Raw genomic sequence first — 18,700 nt, 5'->3', positions numbered from 1 at the left:
CTCAATAATAAATGGTAGTTTCTATATAATGGTATGGCATAATCATTTGTTGGCAAGATTTTTAAATTTTACTAACAAATTATAGTTATGGGGGCACCTGGGTGGCTCAGTGGGTTAAAGCCTCTGCCTTCGGCTCGGGTCATGATCCCAGAGTCCTGGGATCGAGCCCCGCATCCGGCTCTCTGCTTGGCAGGGAGCCTGCTTCCTCCTCTCTCTCTGCCTACTTATGATCTCTGTCTATCAAATAAATAAATAAAATCTTTAAAAAAAAACAAAAACAAAACAAATTATAGTTATGATTACCTCTTTAAAAAACTTACCTGTAATAGATATAAACAGAATATTCATAATAAGTATAAACAAAGTATCCTTTTTTGTAGTTCTAGATAAAATACTCAAAAATCTAAAGCAACAGTTTTAGTCAGAAAGAATAAAACAGACTGGTTACCGTTTATAATTAGTGGAGAAATGAGTAATTCTAAGCAGTACAGCCCCTTTTCGTGGTAATAGACTTAGTAGAGAAAGGAAATATAACCCCTTAACAATAGATATTTACATGTTTTAGCAATAAAGCACATAGCTGACAACTCTGGGCAATGTTATTTCTAAATTAAATAATAAAGCAAATGTATCTTCCAAAAGTAAGTTAAATAAAACCATACTAAATGGAAGACCCAGACAAACATAGAGTATTCATGAATTATGTTTTAACTTTTATGTTTTTAAAGTACATTAAAATACTAATATAAACAAACATATTTTAATTAATAAGACAAATTAACATCAACTATGTAAATATAAAATTTTCAATACAAAAAATAAATTTTACCATCTTCCTAGCAGTTCTCCCCAAGAATACAGGATCTTCTCAGGACAATCCTTAGACACATCACCTGTTCCACTTGAGAGTTCATTATCACTCTCTGCAGAAGAAACACAAAAATAAAAATGAAGAACACTGTATTATATATTTGTTATTTATATTTTATAAAGAAAGAAACATGACAATGTGTCTAATAAAACAAACTTCTGCTTATGCCCATTGCAAAAAAAAACAGTAGAAATTTCATTAATACAGTTTATCTTTAGTGCCTAGATAAATATATTCTGAAAGCATAAACATTTTATGAAAATTCCTATTCACAGTTTATATAGTATGAAATTGAAAATACCTATATATAAATAACTCTATCCCCAAAGGGTAAAATTTTAAAGCTAATGGTAACACAATTAGAAATTCCTATGTGATATTCTAATCATGAAATTAATACTCTCAAATATTAATATTTTATTAGTGATGCCAACAATGAAATCAAGAGTCAGATATACATTTATATCAATATATAACACTGAGAAATATATATATATTATGATACAAACACCAAACAACTAGAAATATAAGAAAATTTTAAGGTTTTAAAGATATACTCATAAGTACAAATATTTTTGACTATAGGAATTCATAAGTACAAATATTTTTAACTAAAGGAAAGATTAAACTATTTGGCTTTTTCAAATGGCAACTTTATAAATATCCCATAATATAAAGTAACAGTTGCAGAAAGAATACAACTGGTTGAGTTACAGCACTCCATTAGTGATGAAAATGAGTAACTGTGAGCTGTGTAAATCTTCTGTAAGTGGTAACAGAGCTGGTGGAGAAAGGAAATACAATGGGCACAACTTACCTACATTATAACAAGGACTTTGACAGAGGACTATATAAGAAAAGTCTGAAGAAGTATTACCTGAATGATAAGCTAGATAAAAATTTGTTTGGCTCATAGCAAGCACAAATGTACTATCAACATTGTTACAGTACAATAGGGACTGGCATTACGTGAATCCCACCGGGATTGGTGTGAAGAACAGTTATTACTTAGCATACTAGAAAGCCAATGGTCCAAGTATAAACTAATTCATACAGGTGGACAGCATGAACACCAAAAAACAATACAGAAAAGGAAGGTTTATTTGGCCAGGTTAAAAGATTTGGTCATATTCACACAAAGAGATCTTATCACATAGTAAAGTATAACCAAAACATAAGCACATGCATAGACAAATGCTTTAACACGTTTAGGACACTTTGTTCAAAAAGTAAACATTATTCTGGATACTGGAATAAAGGTCAAGAAGGTATACACTAAACTCACGGCTCTACAAATACCTCACATAAGCAATTCTGTGAACTTTGTTCATCATGGATATAAGAGAAGTAAGAGATTTTTAAAAAAGCTAAACCAAGGGGCGCCTGGGTGGCTCCGTTGGTTGAGTGACTGCCTTGGGCTCAGGTCATGATCCCGGACTTCCAGGATCAAGTCCCCGCATCGGGCTCCCAACTTCTTGGGGAGTCTGCTTCTCCCTCTGACCTTCTCCTCTCTCGTACTCTCTCTCACTCATTCCCTCTCAAATAAATAAATAAAATCTTTAAAAAAAAAAAAAAAAAGCTAAACCAAATGAAGTATTTCTAAGTATTAGAGGAATAAAGTAAACAGAAACAACTAAAGCCTTAAATATTAAAATATCCTAAAAAAACTATCGATGTAAATAACCATCCTTTATAATCCTTATAATTTTTCATCTAGACTGAGGTACTTTTTGAGAGTGAAAAAGGAGACTATTAAAAGTTACACTGGAAAAAAGGTTAAACACACTATTCTGAGGCAAACAGGGACTGTGGATCACTCTTCTTATAAACTGGTACCAAGTATGAGTGCTTATAATAAAAACTGGATTTCAGTCAAGCAGGGTCCAATAGAGTCCCACCTTATCCTCTATTTTGCTCTATTGTAAATAATAACACACCAAGGCTCCAACGTATTTGCTAAAGTTGTATATGCCAAATTGAAGACCAAAATCTAAGAACACAATGAAAAGGGAAAAGAAAAAAAAGGAAACAAATCATTAATCTTGATTATAATAAAATTCAGAAAGTACTACTAACACAGAGAATCTGTTTCTTCTTATTTTTTGGGGGGAAAGGAATAAAACAAAACCAAGATGCCATAAGAAAGATTAAGAAATCTACCTGTAAATTAAAAGCTGATATGAAGCAAGATATAGTGTATACTAAAAAACAAAAACAAACAAAAATCCCAACTTCTGACAAATGGTCCTAATATTCAATAAACTAAAAAATCCAATTAAAAAAATTGGGCCAAGGACCTAAACATAGTACAGTTGTATAAAAAAATAACTGGCCAATAAAGATGTTAAAGAAAGCCTTATCTCAATTATTTTGTTATTCAAATTAAAACAATAAAACAGAAAAAAACAGAGAGCATAAAGAATAATTATATCTAGTGTTGATAAAAAAAAAAATAAGGGGAAATGGCCAAGAAAGTTGATGTTTATAGAAGAGTAATCTAAGAGGCCAAATTAACACATCATCTGATACAGCAACTCCACTTCTAAAAATTTATTCTCCAGGAACACATATGCCATATCAGTATCTGTAAAAGAATTTCATTGTATCACTGCTTGTAATAATAACTGAAAACTATCAGGACTTCTTCAACAGAAGCTGCATTAACTAGGGGCACCTGGGTGGCTCAGTTGGTTAAGCATCTGCCTTGGGCTCATGTCATGATCCAGAATCCTGGCATAGAGCCCTGTGTTGGGCTCCCTGCTCCGCAGTAAGTCTGCTTCTCCCTCTGCCCCTACCCTTGCTTGTGCTCTCTAATTCTCTATCTCAAATAAATAAATAAAATCTTTATTTAAAAAAAGAAGTTGCATTAACTAAATTATGGTATGTCCATTCCAAAGAATACCACCCAACAGTTTAAGAATTGACTAGATCTTTACACAATACTTGAAAACCACCTAAAATACATTAATTTGAGATGAAAAACAAAAAAAGGAGTAAAGTAATTTTTAAGTACAGTTTTATTTTGGTAAGTGTATTACTGATATGACTACAAATATCTTTATAAACAGCTGTTTAAGATTATACACCAAACTATTAAGAAACTATTATGTTTCAGCACCTAACAGTATCTTCTCACATAGCAGACATTCAATAAATATTAAGGGAACACATGTTTCACTTTTAAGCTTCTTTTCTATAAAAATTCTTATCTCTTAAAATAAGTACACATAACTATATTAATCATGGGGAAAGGACTTTTATCTTTTAAATAATACCTGTTGCTACAGAAAACAAAAGCCTATTTCATTATTATAAACCCCTACTAATATGCCATAAAACCATCATTAACAAGTTACTGACAATCTGCCAAGTTATTTTCCACCACAAAAAGGAATTAGAAGTGTAAACACCCAGATTAGTAGGAGAACCACAACAAGAGGGGGTAAAATGGGCACACACACTGAAGTAAAAACTAGATCCCTGATGAACAATTAAGGCAGAAACCACAGCAAGTCAGGAGCCAAATATTTGGACAAAAAAATAGGACTTAGCCAAAGAAGACAGGAATCATAGGCTTTTATTGAATGTCTTTTTTTAATCTCTATAACAAATACTGTTCTTTTTTTTTTTTTAAAGATTTTATGTATTGATTTGACAGAGAGAAATCACAAGTAGATGGAGAGGCAGGCAGAGAGAGAGAGGGAAGCAGGCTCCCTGCTGAGCAGAGAGCTCGATGTGGGACTCGATCCCAGGACCCTGAGATCATAACCCGAGCCGAAGGCAGCGGCTTAACCCACTGAGCCACCCAGGCGCCCCCAAATACTGTTCTTAAATTTTACAGACACTAACTCACTGTATCCCTTAAGCAACCTAATAAGGTAGTCAACTACTCAATTTCCCATTTTCAATGTAAGAAAATTGAGGCACAGAGAGGCTAAGTAATTTGCTCAAGGTTACCCTGCTTGGGCAGGTGAAGGAGACAGAAAATTCCAGAATTCTAAGTCAGAGTCAAATGTTACCACTCCTTATAGTTTGTTTGTTTCTTTTCTTACCATGTTTTCATAGGAGACCATGCTTGGCATTTAGCAGATACGAGTCTGTGCCAAGTGTCAACATCGAGTAAATGGCTAGAAGCCAGAGCCAAGCATAGAAAAGGCAGGCCCATTTAAAGCAACATGCCCAAAAAAACACTAAAACCACTGAGTTGGGAGCAAGAGATTTAATGGTCAGGTTTCAGGGGTACAATCCCCTTGACAATCAGGAAGAATAAAAATAAATTGATATCCTAGTGACCTCAAAAGTGAGCCAGATCTATCTTCCTTGCTGCAGAAACCAGTCACCCTGAGTTTCAAATACCTACTGGCCATTCTGTTAGACAAGAAGAAAGGAAGCTAAAGAAACAAATTAAAGTTACTGTATTAGAGAGGTCTGTTAAGATCTCCTACTATTAATGTATTCATATCAATATGATTCTTTATCTTGATTAATAGTTTTCTTATGTAATTGGCTGCTCCCATATTAGGGGTATAGATATTTACAACAGTTAGATCAGAATTATGTAGTGTCCTTCTGTATCTCCGACTACACTCTTTAGTTTAAAATCTAATTTATCTGATATGAGAATCGCTACCCCAGCCTTCCTTTGAAGCCCACTGGCATGAAAGATGCTTCTCCATCCCTTCACTTTCAGTCTGGGTGTATCCTTAGGTTCGAAATGGGTCTCTTGTAGACAACATATGGATGGGTCCTGTCGTTTTATCCAATCTGCAATCATGTGTCATTTTATGGGCGTATTTAGGCCTTTCACATTGAGAGTGATTATTGATAGATACGTTTTTATTGACATCGTGTTACCTTTGAAGTCTTTCTTTCTGAAAATTTTCCCAATCTCACGAATGGAACCAACGTTCATGTACTAGAGACAGAACGGTTTCCCCCCAAGATTACAGAATCTCGAAAGTCCTCGAGACACCTCATAGTAAGAATGAGGAATCTTAATTGTAGACAGACACTCCTAAAGGCAGCTAGGACAAAGAAGCTCCTTACGTAGAGAGGAAAGCCCATCAGAATAACGTCAGACCTCTCCACAGAGACCTGGCAAGCCAGAAAGGCTGGCAAGATATATTCAGGGCACTAAATGAGATGAACATGCAGCCAAGAATACTTTATCCAGCAAGACTGACATTCAAAATGGATGGAGAGATAAAGAGTTTCCAAGACCGGCAAGGCTTAAAAGACTATGCAACCACCAAGCTGATACTGCAGGAAATATTAAGGGGAGTTCTATAAAAGAGGAAAAATCCTAAGAATATCATTGAACTGAAATAAAGTTACTCTATTAGATACAAAGGAGTTTCTAGGTACAATGGAAGAAATAAACTTAAGGGAAAAAAAAGAATGAAAAAGATACTAGAAGACACCTGGGTGGCTCAGTCAGTTTAGCATCTTCCTCTTGCTCTGGTCACGATCCCAGAGTCCCGGGATCAAGTTCCGAATCAGGATTCCCACTCAGGGGGAGCCTGCTTCTGCCAATCCTTCTTCCCCATGCGTGCTTGCTCGCTCGCTCGCTCTCTCTCTCTGGCTCCCATGCTCTCTCTCTCAAATAAATAAATATACAGGAAGAATGAGAGACAGAAAGAAAGGAGGGAGGGAGGGAGGGAGGGACAGACGGACGGACGGACGGACAGAAAGGAAAGGAAAGAAAAAGACACTGGAAACTGAAGTGCAATAAGAAACAGTGAGAAGGTTAGCAAGTAGAATGTGGCAGAGAGGCAACAACAGAACAATGTGGTATGTAAAAGGGTAACTGAAGGTTTTATAAAAAGCAACTGTTAAAAAACAAAAACAAACAAACAAAAAAAACAACCAATTGTATTCCATTCTACCTAGGGGGAAAAAAAAGAAGAACAATGATATAAGGCTAGGATTCCTATCCTCCTAAGTAAATCTTATTTTTTACACCAAAATTCAAGTTAGGATTACCCTTTTCTGGATGCACTACTCCTCTGGGCATATTTCTCCTAGTGATTATCACACCATATTACGATGATCTATTTTCTTCTATGTCCTCTCCTATCAGACTTTATGTTTCCTGACAATGGGGAGAAACTTTTATTTCTATACTCCCAGTGCCTATATTAGTACTTGGCCATAGGATGTTAAAAGTTTCCTGAATTGATAACTGAAGGGGAGAAGATGGAAGAAAGAAAAAGTCGTTATACCTACAAAAAAATATATGCCTCGAAAATTAGTAAATTTTAGTACGTGGGCATCTATATGCAAACATGGGTAAAGGGAACCAGGTCCATTCAGTCATTCATAATGGATTCCAGAGTGAAAACACCTGGTTCTGAAATCCAGTTCCACCGTTTATTAGCTGTGATCCTGGTTAAATCACTTTGTGATTCAGCTGCCTATTTGTAAAATGTGAATAACAACAACACTGTAGTTGTACCAATTAAGCAAGTTATTGTATGCAAAACACATATATATTACAGTGCCTGGCAAAAGGCAGGCATGTTAACTATTAAAAGCTGTTTTCATTCAAGAAATTTGAATTCCTGTGATGTACAGTACAGGGGAAAAGCCGGAGTGCAAGTATTCAGCAGGAAGCAGCAACTATAAATGTAGATTATCTCTATCGAAGCTCATGAAATGTGCGAAGGTGAGAGTAATAAAGCTAAAAAGAACTGCACGGTCCAGTCAAGTGTCACGCTTCCTTTATCAAGCCCCAGCTCCCAGAAAGTTGGCCAGCTCTTCCTTTCTGACTCCTATATAGACTCCTACAATAATATCTGTAAGATTTCCAGGAACACATGCCTGTTTTCATTATTCATTCAGGCATTTAATATCTATAACTTTCATGTTTTACATATGTTCTTCCCTTTCTTGGAAACCAAGCTCTGTGAGGGCTGGGAGTAGATCTTGTCTTTATATAATAGCACTTAGCACACAGTAACATTCAATTATGGAATAAATGGAAGTATTTCTTTGTTACTGTTTTATTTTTAGAATACGTTCACACACTTAAAGTAATTGGGAAAGAAAACATCAGAAAGAGAAAGATGAGGAATCAGGCCAACTCCCGAAAAAGACATGAAACTGCCCAGGTTTGGAGGGAGTGACTGACCAGAAGGACCTCTCATATTTTGACTAAATATGGGGCTTTGGATAAGTTTGATGATGTTAAGAGAGGGAGCTGGGGGAATCCACAACTAACAGCTTCAACTCCTTTACTTTAGAAAAGGTCTCTGAGAGACTCTGCTTAACTCAAGGAGTATGGCTGGAGACTCTTCCAAAATGCCTAACTTCATTTTTCTCCATGCACAGTCTCCTTGCCAATTTCAATTTCCCTGCAATTCAATTTCAATTCAATTTCTCCTTCAAACTCACACTATAGGACTACAACTTTCTTTAAAAATCGGTGAAATGAAAATAACCATATTAAACATGTATTGTAAAAATTAAATGAGAATGCATGTGCGGTACTAAACATGGTGCTGGACACCCAGTAGTACTCAAGTGTTAGGTATCATTTCTTATTATTTCTATTGCTACTGAATCCTCCGTTTCCAGCCCAGCACTTCAAAGTAACTAAAAAAGCATTCTAGGTTTATTGTTTATTATTCACTGATTTCTAACATGCAGAGATCAGAAACCAACTGTGCAACACCAAAATAAGATTTAATAAATGTAGATTTTTAAGATCAAATAAAATAAATATGTATGACATTTCAGTCAAATTAATTTAAGGGCTCTCTCTCTTAACTTTGGCTACTCCCTGCTTTGAAACAAATACTGTGTTTCTATTAGCAATGTTTTTCATCCTAGTCATAAAAGGAATATTTCAGAACTAGTATCAACAGACACCATAAAAGGAAAATATATATATATATTTCTATATACATATACATGCACACAACACAATGCTTCTTTTTTTTTTCAAATAAATTTAAAAATAAATGACAAAATCAGGGGCAAATTAGCACAAAATCCTTTTTTTAAAGATTTCATTTAGGGTGCCTGGGTGGCTCAACGGGTTAAGCCTCCGCCTTCGGCTCAGGTCTTGATTTCAGGGTCCTGGGATCAAGTCCTACATTGGGCTCTCTGCTTAGCCGGGAGCCTGCTTCCTCCTTTCTCTCTTTCTCTCTGCCTGCCTTTCTGCCTACTTGTGATCTCTCTCTGTCGAATGAATAAATAAATAAAGTCTTTTAAAAAAAATAAAGATTTCATTTATTTATTTGACACAGAGAGAGAGAGAGAAAGTGAGAGAGATAGCAAGAGAGGGAACACAAGTAGGGGAAGTGGGAGAGGGAGAATCAGGCTTCCCACTGAGCAGGGAGCCTGATGTGGGGCTAGACTGCCCAGGACCCTGGATCATGAACTGAGCCAAAGGCAGATGGTTAACAAATGAGGCACCCAGGCAATCTCATTTTTCTTTTCAACTGAAGGATTACTCATAAAATGAGGAACTGATAAGTAACCACAGATAAAATGTGATTGCTATGGGTTTTCAATGATTTTCCCCTTAATTTTGTTTGTAATACATACTGTTCGCTGAAATTAATACAGGTAATCAAAGGTTACTATAAACTCTCTTCTAAACAATTGGGGAGAGAAAAAAACAAAACCTCACTCATCTGGCAAAACCTGTAGGAATACAAGTCTGTATAATGACATGTGTCAACCTGGAATAGAGTAAAATTGATTTATTTTGATTACTTAGTAGGAAATAATGTCATTTTGGATAGCTAAAAGCTGTCACATTTGTATGACCTTGAAAATAGTCTCTCATTTTTCACATGACAGTCAGAATATATTTGTTCTATATATAAGCTGATACACAAATGTAAACCATGAAGGTAAAACAAAAGATCATCCTTAATTTGAAATAGGGTAACATTTTCCACTGTCAAAAGCAAGGTGATTTATTACAAAGAGAAGATTCAAGGTGGAAGAAACCACAAATTGCATGATTTCTTTCCAACTAAATCATCATCACTGTCACTCTCAATCTAATTACAGGTTTCTAATTAATAGTCCCTGTAGTTACTAAGCATAAGTGATTAATAAAAATGTATCAGTAATTGTTGAAATCTGTCAACCATATACAAGAGAAGTGAGGCAGACAAGAACCTTACTTTTTTTTTTTCCACTTTGTAACATTGTTTTTTAAGCCTCACAAATTTGTACAGATAACTAGAATGGAAAGAAGTGAGGTTACATTTGAGAGGGAAAAAGAGGGTAAGGCTCTTAACATTAAACAAACCACTTTTTCTTTTCTTTTTCTTTGTTTTTTGTTTTTTTTTCTTTTTTGGTGAGGAGCCCAATGCAGGTTGCTCATGACCCTGAAATCAAGATCTGAATGGAGAGCAAAAGTTGGATGCCTTCAGGGAAATACAAATCAAAACCACAATGAGATATCACCTCACACCAGTCAGAATGGCTAAAATCAACAAGTCAGGAAATGACAGATGCTGGCAAAGATGCGGAGAAAGGAGAACCCTCCTACACTGTTGGTGGGAATGCAAGTTGATGCAACCACTCTGGAAAACAGCATGGAGGTTCCTCAAAATGTTGAAAATAGAACTACCCTATGACCCAGCAATTGCACTATTGGGTATTTACCCTAAAGATACGTGATCCAAAGGGGCACATGCACCCGAATGTTTATAGCAGTAATGTCCAAATAGCCAAACAATGGAAAGAACCTAGATGTCCATCAACAGATGAATGGATCAAGAAGATGTGGTATATATACACAATGGAATACTATGCAGCCATCAAAAGAAATGAAATCTTGCCATTTGCGACGACGTGGATGGAACTAGAGGGTATCATGCCTAGCGAAATAAGTCAGTCGGAGAAAGACAACTATCATATGTTCTCCCTGATATGAGGAAGTGGAGATGCAACATGGGGGGTAAGGGGGTAGGAGAAGAATAAGTGAAACAAGATGGGACTGGGAGGAAGACAAAATTAAGTGACTCCTAATCTCACAAAACAAACTGAGGGTTGCTGGGGGGAGGGGGGTTGGGAGAAGGGGGGTGGAATTATGGACATTGGGGAGGGTATGTGCTATGGTGAGTGCTGTCAAGTGTGTAAACCTAGCAATTCACAGACCTGTACCCCTGGGGATAAAAATATATTATATGTTTATAAAAAATTAAAAAATTAATAAATAAATAAAAAATAAAAAGTTGGATGCTTAACCCAATGAGCCCCCCAGGTGCATCTAAACAAACTGCTTTCTTTTCTTTCTTTCTTTTTTTTAAGGTTTTATTTATTTATTTGATAGACAGAGACACAGCGAGAGAGGGAACAGAAGCAGGGAGAGTGGGAGAGGGAGAAGCAGGCTTCCCGCTGAGCTGGGAGCCTGATGCAGGGCTCCATCCCAGGATCCTGGGATCATGACATGAGCCAAAGGCAAACGCTTAACCATCTGAGCCACCCAGGTGCCCCAACAAACTGTTTTCTTAATCATAAGGCTAGTATATCCTTTCGTGTATTTATGGGTGTTTCATTTTACATTTTTCTGGGATATAAAGGGCATAGAATTTATTTATTTATCTATTTATTTACATTTTGTATTTTTGGGAGTTTGGAAATGCATTTTAATTCTCTGCTCATTTTTTTAAATTGAAATACAACTAACATACAAAAAGCTGTAGGTATTTAATGTATACAATTTGATGTGTTTGGGGGCACTAGTATAATTTTATAATAAAAAATTGGGACAGTGGCTATTTCAATGTATTATCGATGATTTTTTTTTCAAAATAATTTGACAGGTGGTAAAAAAGGAAGTTAGTGCCTGGCAGATTATAAGAAAGAACATATGAAAATAGTTATACTAAAGGATTATTTTAAAACTTATCAAAGAATGACTTTTAAAAGGCAGCCAATCAATTAGAGGGAAAAAACTAAGCAAGCGTTGGAGATAATTACAAGCAAAGAGAAGCAAGGGAAGAAAGAACCCCTCAGGATACTCAAATTTAACTAATGGTGGAAAGGGAGCTCACTAACACCCACCAGAGCTGCAAAATATACTCAGAAGTCCTCTAACTGGGCAGACGAACCTCTTTGACCAACAGTGTAAATCTGCAAGGGAAAATACTCAAAAGGAAATGAGAAAGTGAGGGGACATATGCCCACAAGACTAGCCAAAGCAGCAACATGAAATCAGGCAGTCAAGGAAGTAACAGTGAAAGCAGGTGCATCTCTGCACTGGGATTTTTTTTAGATTCCCCTCCTAAGGGAAAGCACTTTAACTGATGAAGAGATTGCCAAGTATGAAACACATTGGGAGAAAAGGAGCAGAAACCGCCAAAGGAGACAGGTTAATTTTTTATATAGGCTGGCTCTTACACATACAGACTTTAAAATTCAACAGTGACAGTAAACATATAATTGTGGAAGTAACAGAAAATTATGGATTTTTGAGAAAAACTGAAAATTGTAGAGCATAAGTGCCATTTTATTGGACCTAAGCATTCTCTGCATGGTCCTATGATAACATATCTCTCTGTAATGGCCTGAACACTTGCCTGCCTTCCTTCCGAAACTAACTTACTTGCTTAAATAGGAGACTGTATTCTAGTGCTCATGGCATTACACACCCTATCAAAGTACTTAGCACCTGGTAAGCGCTCAACAGATGTTTGATGAATAAAATAAGAAATATGCTTTTTCAGAACCTATGCATCAACTGCCTATGGGACATTGCAAAAAAAATTCTTAGTTTTCTTCACATACCTGTATTTGCCTGGTTCTCCCCTCCCCCATGTTCATAAATGACAGCATAATCTATGCAGTTGTTCAAACGGAAATGGACAAGTTATTATTTATCCTCACCACCTACATTTGATTGCCTGACGCTGCCGACTCCACCTCCAAGACGTATTTCAATTCTATCTACTTTTCTCCCCCTCCACATTACAACCCTTACCCAAGACCCCAACATTTTGGCCAAGATCACTGTAAGAGTCTCCCAATGGTCTCCCTGCTTCCATCCCTACTCTACTTAACTTCATTTTCCTCCTATAAAGCTGCAGCGGGGTTTTGAAACCAGGAATCAAATCTTTGTCTCTTCTTCCCAGATTAAAATCCTTTAAAGCCTTCAAAAAAGAATTCCTCACTGTGGCTTACAAGTATTTACATGATGTCCCCTGGCTATATCTGTCCATGTCTGTATTGTATCACTTTTTTGCTTGCCCCCGACCCTTCAGTGATCCATCTTTTCTTTATTTTTTAAGATTTTATGTATTTATTTGACAGAGAGAGAGAAAGATCACCAATAAGCAGAGCAGCAGGCAGAGAGACAGGGGAAAGCAGAATCCCCGTGAGCAGGGAACCCAATGCGGGGCTGGATCTCAGGACCCTGAGGTCATGACCTGAACTGAAGGCAGAGGCTTAACCCACTGAGCCACCCAGGCGCCCCCATTCTCCTTTCTATTCTTCAAACACACCAAGCACACTTTCACTTTCACGCCTCTGCATTATTTCCTCTCCTAAAATGCTCTTTCCCGATCTTCCGACAACTGGCTTCTTCTTGTCACTCAGGTCTCAGTGCAAATGCCACCTCCTCAGAGAAATTTTTAGCTGAACACCCAATCTAAAGTAGCTACCCAGACCAATCAACCAATTTTAACTGTCTAAATGGCATTATTAGTTCATGATGTTTTTCTGATTTAGTATCTGTCATTTCTCCCATAATTAGAAGTACAAAAGATCTATCTATCTTATTAAGTCAGAGGTCTTCAAGATCACCCCCATGTTCAATAATTCTCTAGTGGAAAAAAAAAATTCTCTAGCGGGACACAGAGGACTCAGCCTATAGTTGTTACACATGACTTATTACAGTACAAACAAAGCAAAACTGGCAAAGGGAAAAGGCACCCTAGGTGAAGTGTAGAGGAGACCAGGTACAAACTTCCCAAAGTCCTCTCTCTCCCAGTGGAGTCCACAGGACACACTTAAATCTTCCAGCAACAAGTTATTACAAAACGTGTGAAATGCTGTCTACCAGGAAAGCTCATTAGAGAGGTTTTTATTGGGGCTGATCATGTAAGTACCCTCCGCCTAGCATGTACCAAAATTCCAGAATCCAGAAGGAAAGTAGGTGTTCAGCATAAACCATATTGTTAGTAGAAATAGTGTAGGCACAGTGAGCCACTCTTCTCAATTAGGGAATGGTGGGAACCCTCTCAAAATCTGTTTCCCAGTAGAAGCCAAGGGCTGACCTTGCAAATAGCCTTTTCTGAGGATAGCAGTCTGAAGACTGCTATGTTAAGTCTGTTCTGCACACATATTCACCCCGTATCACTTATCTATCCATTAACATATTTTAAAAACAAAAAATATGTTGTTCTTCACTGAGTCTAACATTTCCAAGAGATTTCCATTTATTACATAAATATTTACTTAACACTTGCCACATACTAGGCAATGGGAACTCAAAAAAGAATAAAATACCATCTGCCCCTTAGGAACTCACACTCTGGAAGGTGAGAGAAATGAATTTAAAAGACCATATTTATAATATGGTATTTTAAGAATTATTAGAATGGTATGTTCAAAGTACCATCAGAACGAGATGACAGAAACACTAATGCTGCCTTACTGTATAAGGGAAGACTTCCAGAAAAAACTGAGAGAGAAGAAAGGGCCTACTTTAGCAGAAAGTGGTCAAGGAAGGCTATCTGAAGAGGTAACACCTAAGCCTTGAGCTGAGATCTAAATGATGAGAAAAGGGCGGCTCAGTGGCTTTATGGCTTAAGCCTCCACCTCTGGCTCAGGACAATCTCCGGATCCTGGGATAGAGCCTCAGTGGAGAGTCGGCTTGTCCCTCTCCCTCTGCCACTCCCCCTGCTTGTGCTCTCTCACTCTCTCTCATTAAACAAAATCTTTATCAAATAAATAAATAGAAATGAATGAATGAATGATACGGAAAAGGCAGCAAGCAGAAGTCCTGATGAAAGTACCTTCCAAACAAGGAACAACATATGCAATGGCTCAGAGAAAGGTCAATTTGAAGAGAAGCTCCATAGAATACAGTATTCACTCAAAAAATAGTAGCTATTATTACATCATGTCCTCTTCATATATTGAGAAACAGATGATTTAAGAGATTAGATATATGGAGCCCATAACATTTAGCGGTTATATCTTATTTATATCTATCCTACCCATTTACAAAAAAAAAAAAAAAAAAAAAACTTGAGGGAGAAGTTAAAAACAGACACAAGTAAATGAAGCAAACATGAATTAATCAAGTATTAATTCATTCAAGTATTTATTAAGCACTCAATATATGGCCAAACTTAAAAATATGAAATAGACATGCTCCCTGACTTTGAGGAAGTAATGTCTTAACAGAAACAGAGGAAATGGATACAGATACATGACAACAGAGTAAAATAGATGAACAGTAATAGGAACAGAAAACTCAAAGGCTGGAATGGGGTAAAGAAGATGCCTTCCATCAGAACACCAAAGCAAAAACAACATACAACAGTTAAATGAAAAACTAAGCTTTAACCTTCTCCAAAGACAAAAATGAAAAAAATGAAGGGTTGGGTGCCTAGGTGGCTCAGCAAGGTAAGTGTCTGACTCTTGATTTCCATTCAGGTCATGATCACGGAGTTCTGGAATCAAGCCCTGCTATGGGCTCCATGCTTAGCGCAGGGCCTGCCTGAGGATTTCTCTGCCTCTCCCTCAGCCCCTTCCACTGCCTGTGTGCTCTCTCTCCTTCTCTCCCAAATAAATAAATAAATCTTTAAAAAAAACAAAAGAAAGAAAGAAACGGTTACATGCACAGGCACAACTCTTACTGATAAAAGCTTCAAATTAGGGGCACCTGCGTGGCTCAGTGGTTTAAAGCCTCTGCCTTCAGCTCAGGTCATGATCCCAGGGTCCTGGGATAGAGCCCCGCATTGGGCTCCTTGCTCAGTAGGAAGCCTGCTTTCTCTTCTCTTTCCCTGCCTGCCTCTCTGCCTACTTGTGATCTCTATCAAATAAATAAATAAAATCTTTAAAAAAAAAAAAAAAAAAAGCTTAACATTACTTTCACTTAGAGGGAACTTTTCCCAACTTGTGTGATCAATGGCCTAAATCTTTACACAAAATACCCTCAAAAACATAATAAATCATGTCCAAGAAGACACTTTTACCATAACTGTAGAGATATCTCTCATACCAACCTTTGATTAAAGAAGAAAATACAAAGTTAGAATGACCTAAACGACCCTCCATCACCCAGCCTCTATATTCTCTCTAATCTCATATTGTATTATTTCCCACCCTTATAAATGAATATATTTTACCACGCACATAATGCTGTTTTCCCGTCACCCAATGTTTCCCTCTGCCTGGAAAGTCTTCCTTATCAGGCATCCAAATATTTCTGGCTAACTAATGTGCTTTAATCAAGACAGCACTCCTAGGGCACAATTTCCAGGAAGTCTTCCTTGAATTTTCGGGCCAAACTTTCTTTTAGGCAGCTCACATTATATCCCATTCATATCTTATTGCTGCATTTACTACATATTGCTATCTGTTTGTGGGTCTTTTTCTTATGGGCTAAAAGCTGCTCAAGGATAAGAGTCATGTCTTATTTATTTTTGTGTCTAGAGCACTTAACAAAGTAGTGGGTGCCCACTAAAAGTTTGCTCCAACTTTACAATTTCAACAAAACCTGCCGAATAACAAACTTAATCTACAGATGGCCTTCTAATGATCTCAACTGATTTAGTAATCACACTTGAAAAATCTAAAAGAATAAATCACGAATACTTTCTTTTGAGCGGATATCCTGAATACCAAGTGTCTACATTTTTCAGTCTATAGTGCAGACTCTTCACATCTGAGACCATCCGTAAGTGCTAAATGTACCCACAGACCGCACTGTGAATAAGATCTGTTTGCTCTACATACTCCTTAGGTGAATGGGTGGCAAAACAAAATTGCACTGCAGAAGTCAAAGAGCCTTCATGTACACCCACTTGGACTGATGGCCCTAAATCTCCGCACAGGCGTCTTCTATAATCAATGGTTCTCAACTCTCTATCACTTTTAAGTATCATGTGCATATGTACCCCATTCTCATAAATGACATTTCTCAATGCACATAGTAAATTCTCAACTAAAGAACACACCTCTAGAATAACAAGGTTCTCCCATGTGTTAAGAACTACTTTTCTGCCTACATTATTTCAATTGAAAACACCACATCAGATCTTATATATTAATCTTTTTATGCATATATTTATAACTTATAATACATTCCTTACCTTTAAAAAATTGTGATAAAGGGATGCCTGAGTGGCTCAGTGGGTTGAGCGTCTGCCTTTGGCTCAGGTCATGATCTCAGGGTCCTGGGATCCAGTCCTGCACTGGGCTCCCTGCTCAGCAGGAAGTCTGTTTCTCCTGCTACCCCTCCCCTCTGCTCAAGATCTGTCTCCTGACCTCTCGCTCTCTCTCTCTTGAATAAATAAACAAAATCTTGGAAAATAAATAAAATATAAATAAATAAATGTAATAAAGGCGAGCATACAAAATGTGACGTGTGAAAGTCAGCTACTCCATTAAGTCAAACTACAATCCACACTTCTGCTCCTCTGCCCTAAAATCTAGTAAAAGAAATGGGAATCTGTTGCATCACTTCTATGACTAAGATGTATTGTTCTACTTATGCAAAATATCCTCTTTTCAAGAAAAGTAGTGAAAAGAAAACTCAAGATTTCTTCAATTAGAGAGTTTTAATCCTTAACTGGGTAACATGACCATTATAAATACTCAACAAAAATCTCACTTCAGTAATGATCATAGGTGCATAGCCTTCAAGAATGTTAGTTGGTTTTTTTTAAGATTTTATTTATTTATTTGACAGACAGAGATCACAAGTAGGCAAAGAGGCAGGCAGAGAGAGGGCGAAGCAGGCTCCCTGCTGAGCAGAGAGCCGGATGCGGGGCTCGATCCCAGGACCCTGAGATCATGGCCTGAGCCGAAGACAGAGGCTCAACCCACTGAGCCACCCAGGCGCCCCAAGAATGTTAGTTTCAGGAGAATTTAGTGGTTCATTACTTACATACAACATCCAGTGCTCAGCACAACTGCCTTCCTTAATATTCATCCTCCATTTAATCCATTCTTCCCACATCCCCTCTAGCAACCCTGAGTTTAAGAGTCTGTTTTATGGTTTGCCTCTCTTTTCCCCCCATATGTTCATCTGTTTGTTTCTTAAGTTCCTCATATAAATGAAATCATGTGGTATTTGTCTTTCTCTGACTGGCTTATTTCACTTAGCATAATAGACTGTTTTCTACAACAGCTGCACCAGTTTGCATTCCCACCAACCGTGCAATAGAGTTCCTTTTTCCCTACATCCTCAGTGACACTTATTTTGTTGTTGAATTTAGCCATTCTGTCAGGTGTAAGGTGATATCTCATTAGAGTTTTGATTTGTATTTCCCCAATGATGAGTCATATGGAGCATCTTCTCAAGTGTCTATTAGTCTTCTGTATGTCTTCTTTGAAAAACTGTCTTCTTAACTGGATTACTTGTTTTTTGGATATTGAATTTGATAAGCTCTTTACAGATTCCAGACACTAACCCTTTATCAAGTATGTTATTTGCAACTATCTTCTCTCATCCTGTTGGTTGCCTTTTAGTTTTGTTGGTTGTTTCCTTAAGTATGCAGAACTTTTATCTTGATGTAATCCCAACAGTACATTTTTGCTTTTGTTTCCCTTGCCTCTGGAGACATGTCTAGTAAGAAGTTGCTATGGCCCACGTCAAAGAGGTTACTGTCTATTCTCTTCCAGGATTTT

At 37.1% G+C, this 18,700-nt stretch overlaps 1 protein-coding gene across 8 annotated transcripts in view; it reads right to left on the bottom strand.

Annotated features, from left to right (window-relative positions):
- The window catches only part of RABGAP1L (RAB GTPase activating protein 1 like), a 778,147-nt gene that overhangs the window by 563,197 nt on the left and 196,250 nt on the right, over positions 1–18,700 (bottom strand). For all 8 annotated transcript variants that reach the window (XM_045069736.1, XM_045069734.1, XM_045069733.1 and 5 more), the window contains one exon: positions 830–923. In XM_045069736.1, the coding sequence (XP_044925671.1) occupies positions 830–923 (94 nt within the window). The remainder of the gene's footprint in view (positions 1–829; positions 924–18,700) is intronic.

This window comes from Mustela putorius, unplaced genomic scaffold (genome assembly GCF_011764305.1).
Source record: "Mustela putorius furo isolate JIRA1106 unplaced genomic scaffold, ASM1176430v1.1 tig00003942_pilon_pilon_pilon, whole genome shotgun sequence".
Lineage (NCBI taxonomy): Eukaryota > Metazoa > Chordata > Mammalia > Carnivora > Mustelidae > Mustela > Mustela putorius.
This window is presented reverse-complemented; position numbering and strand designations above follow the sequence as displayed.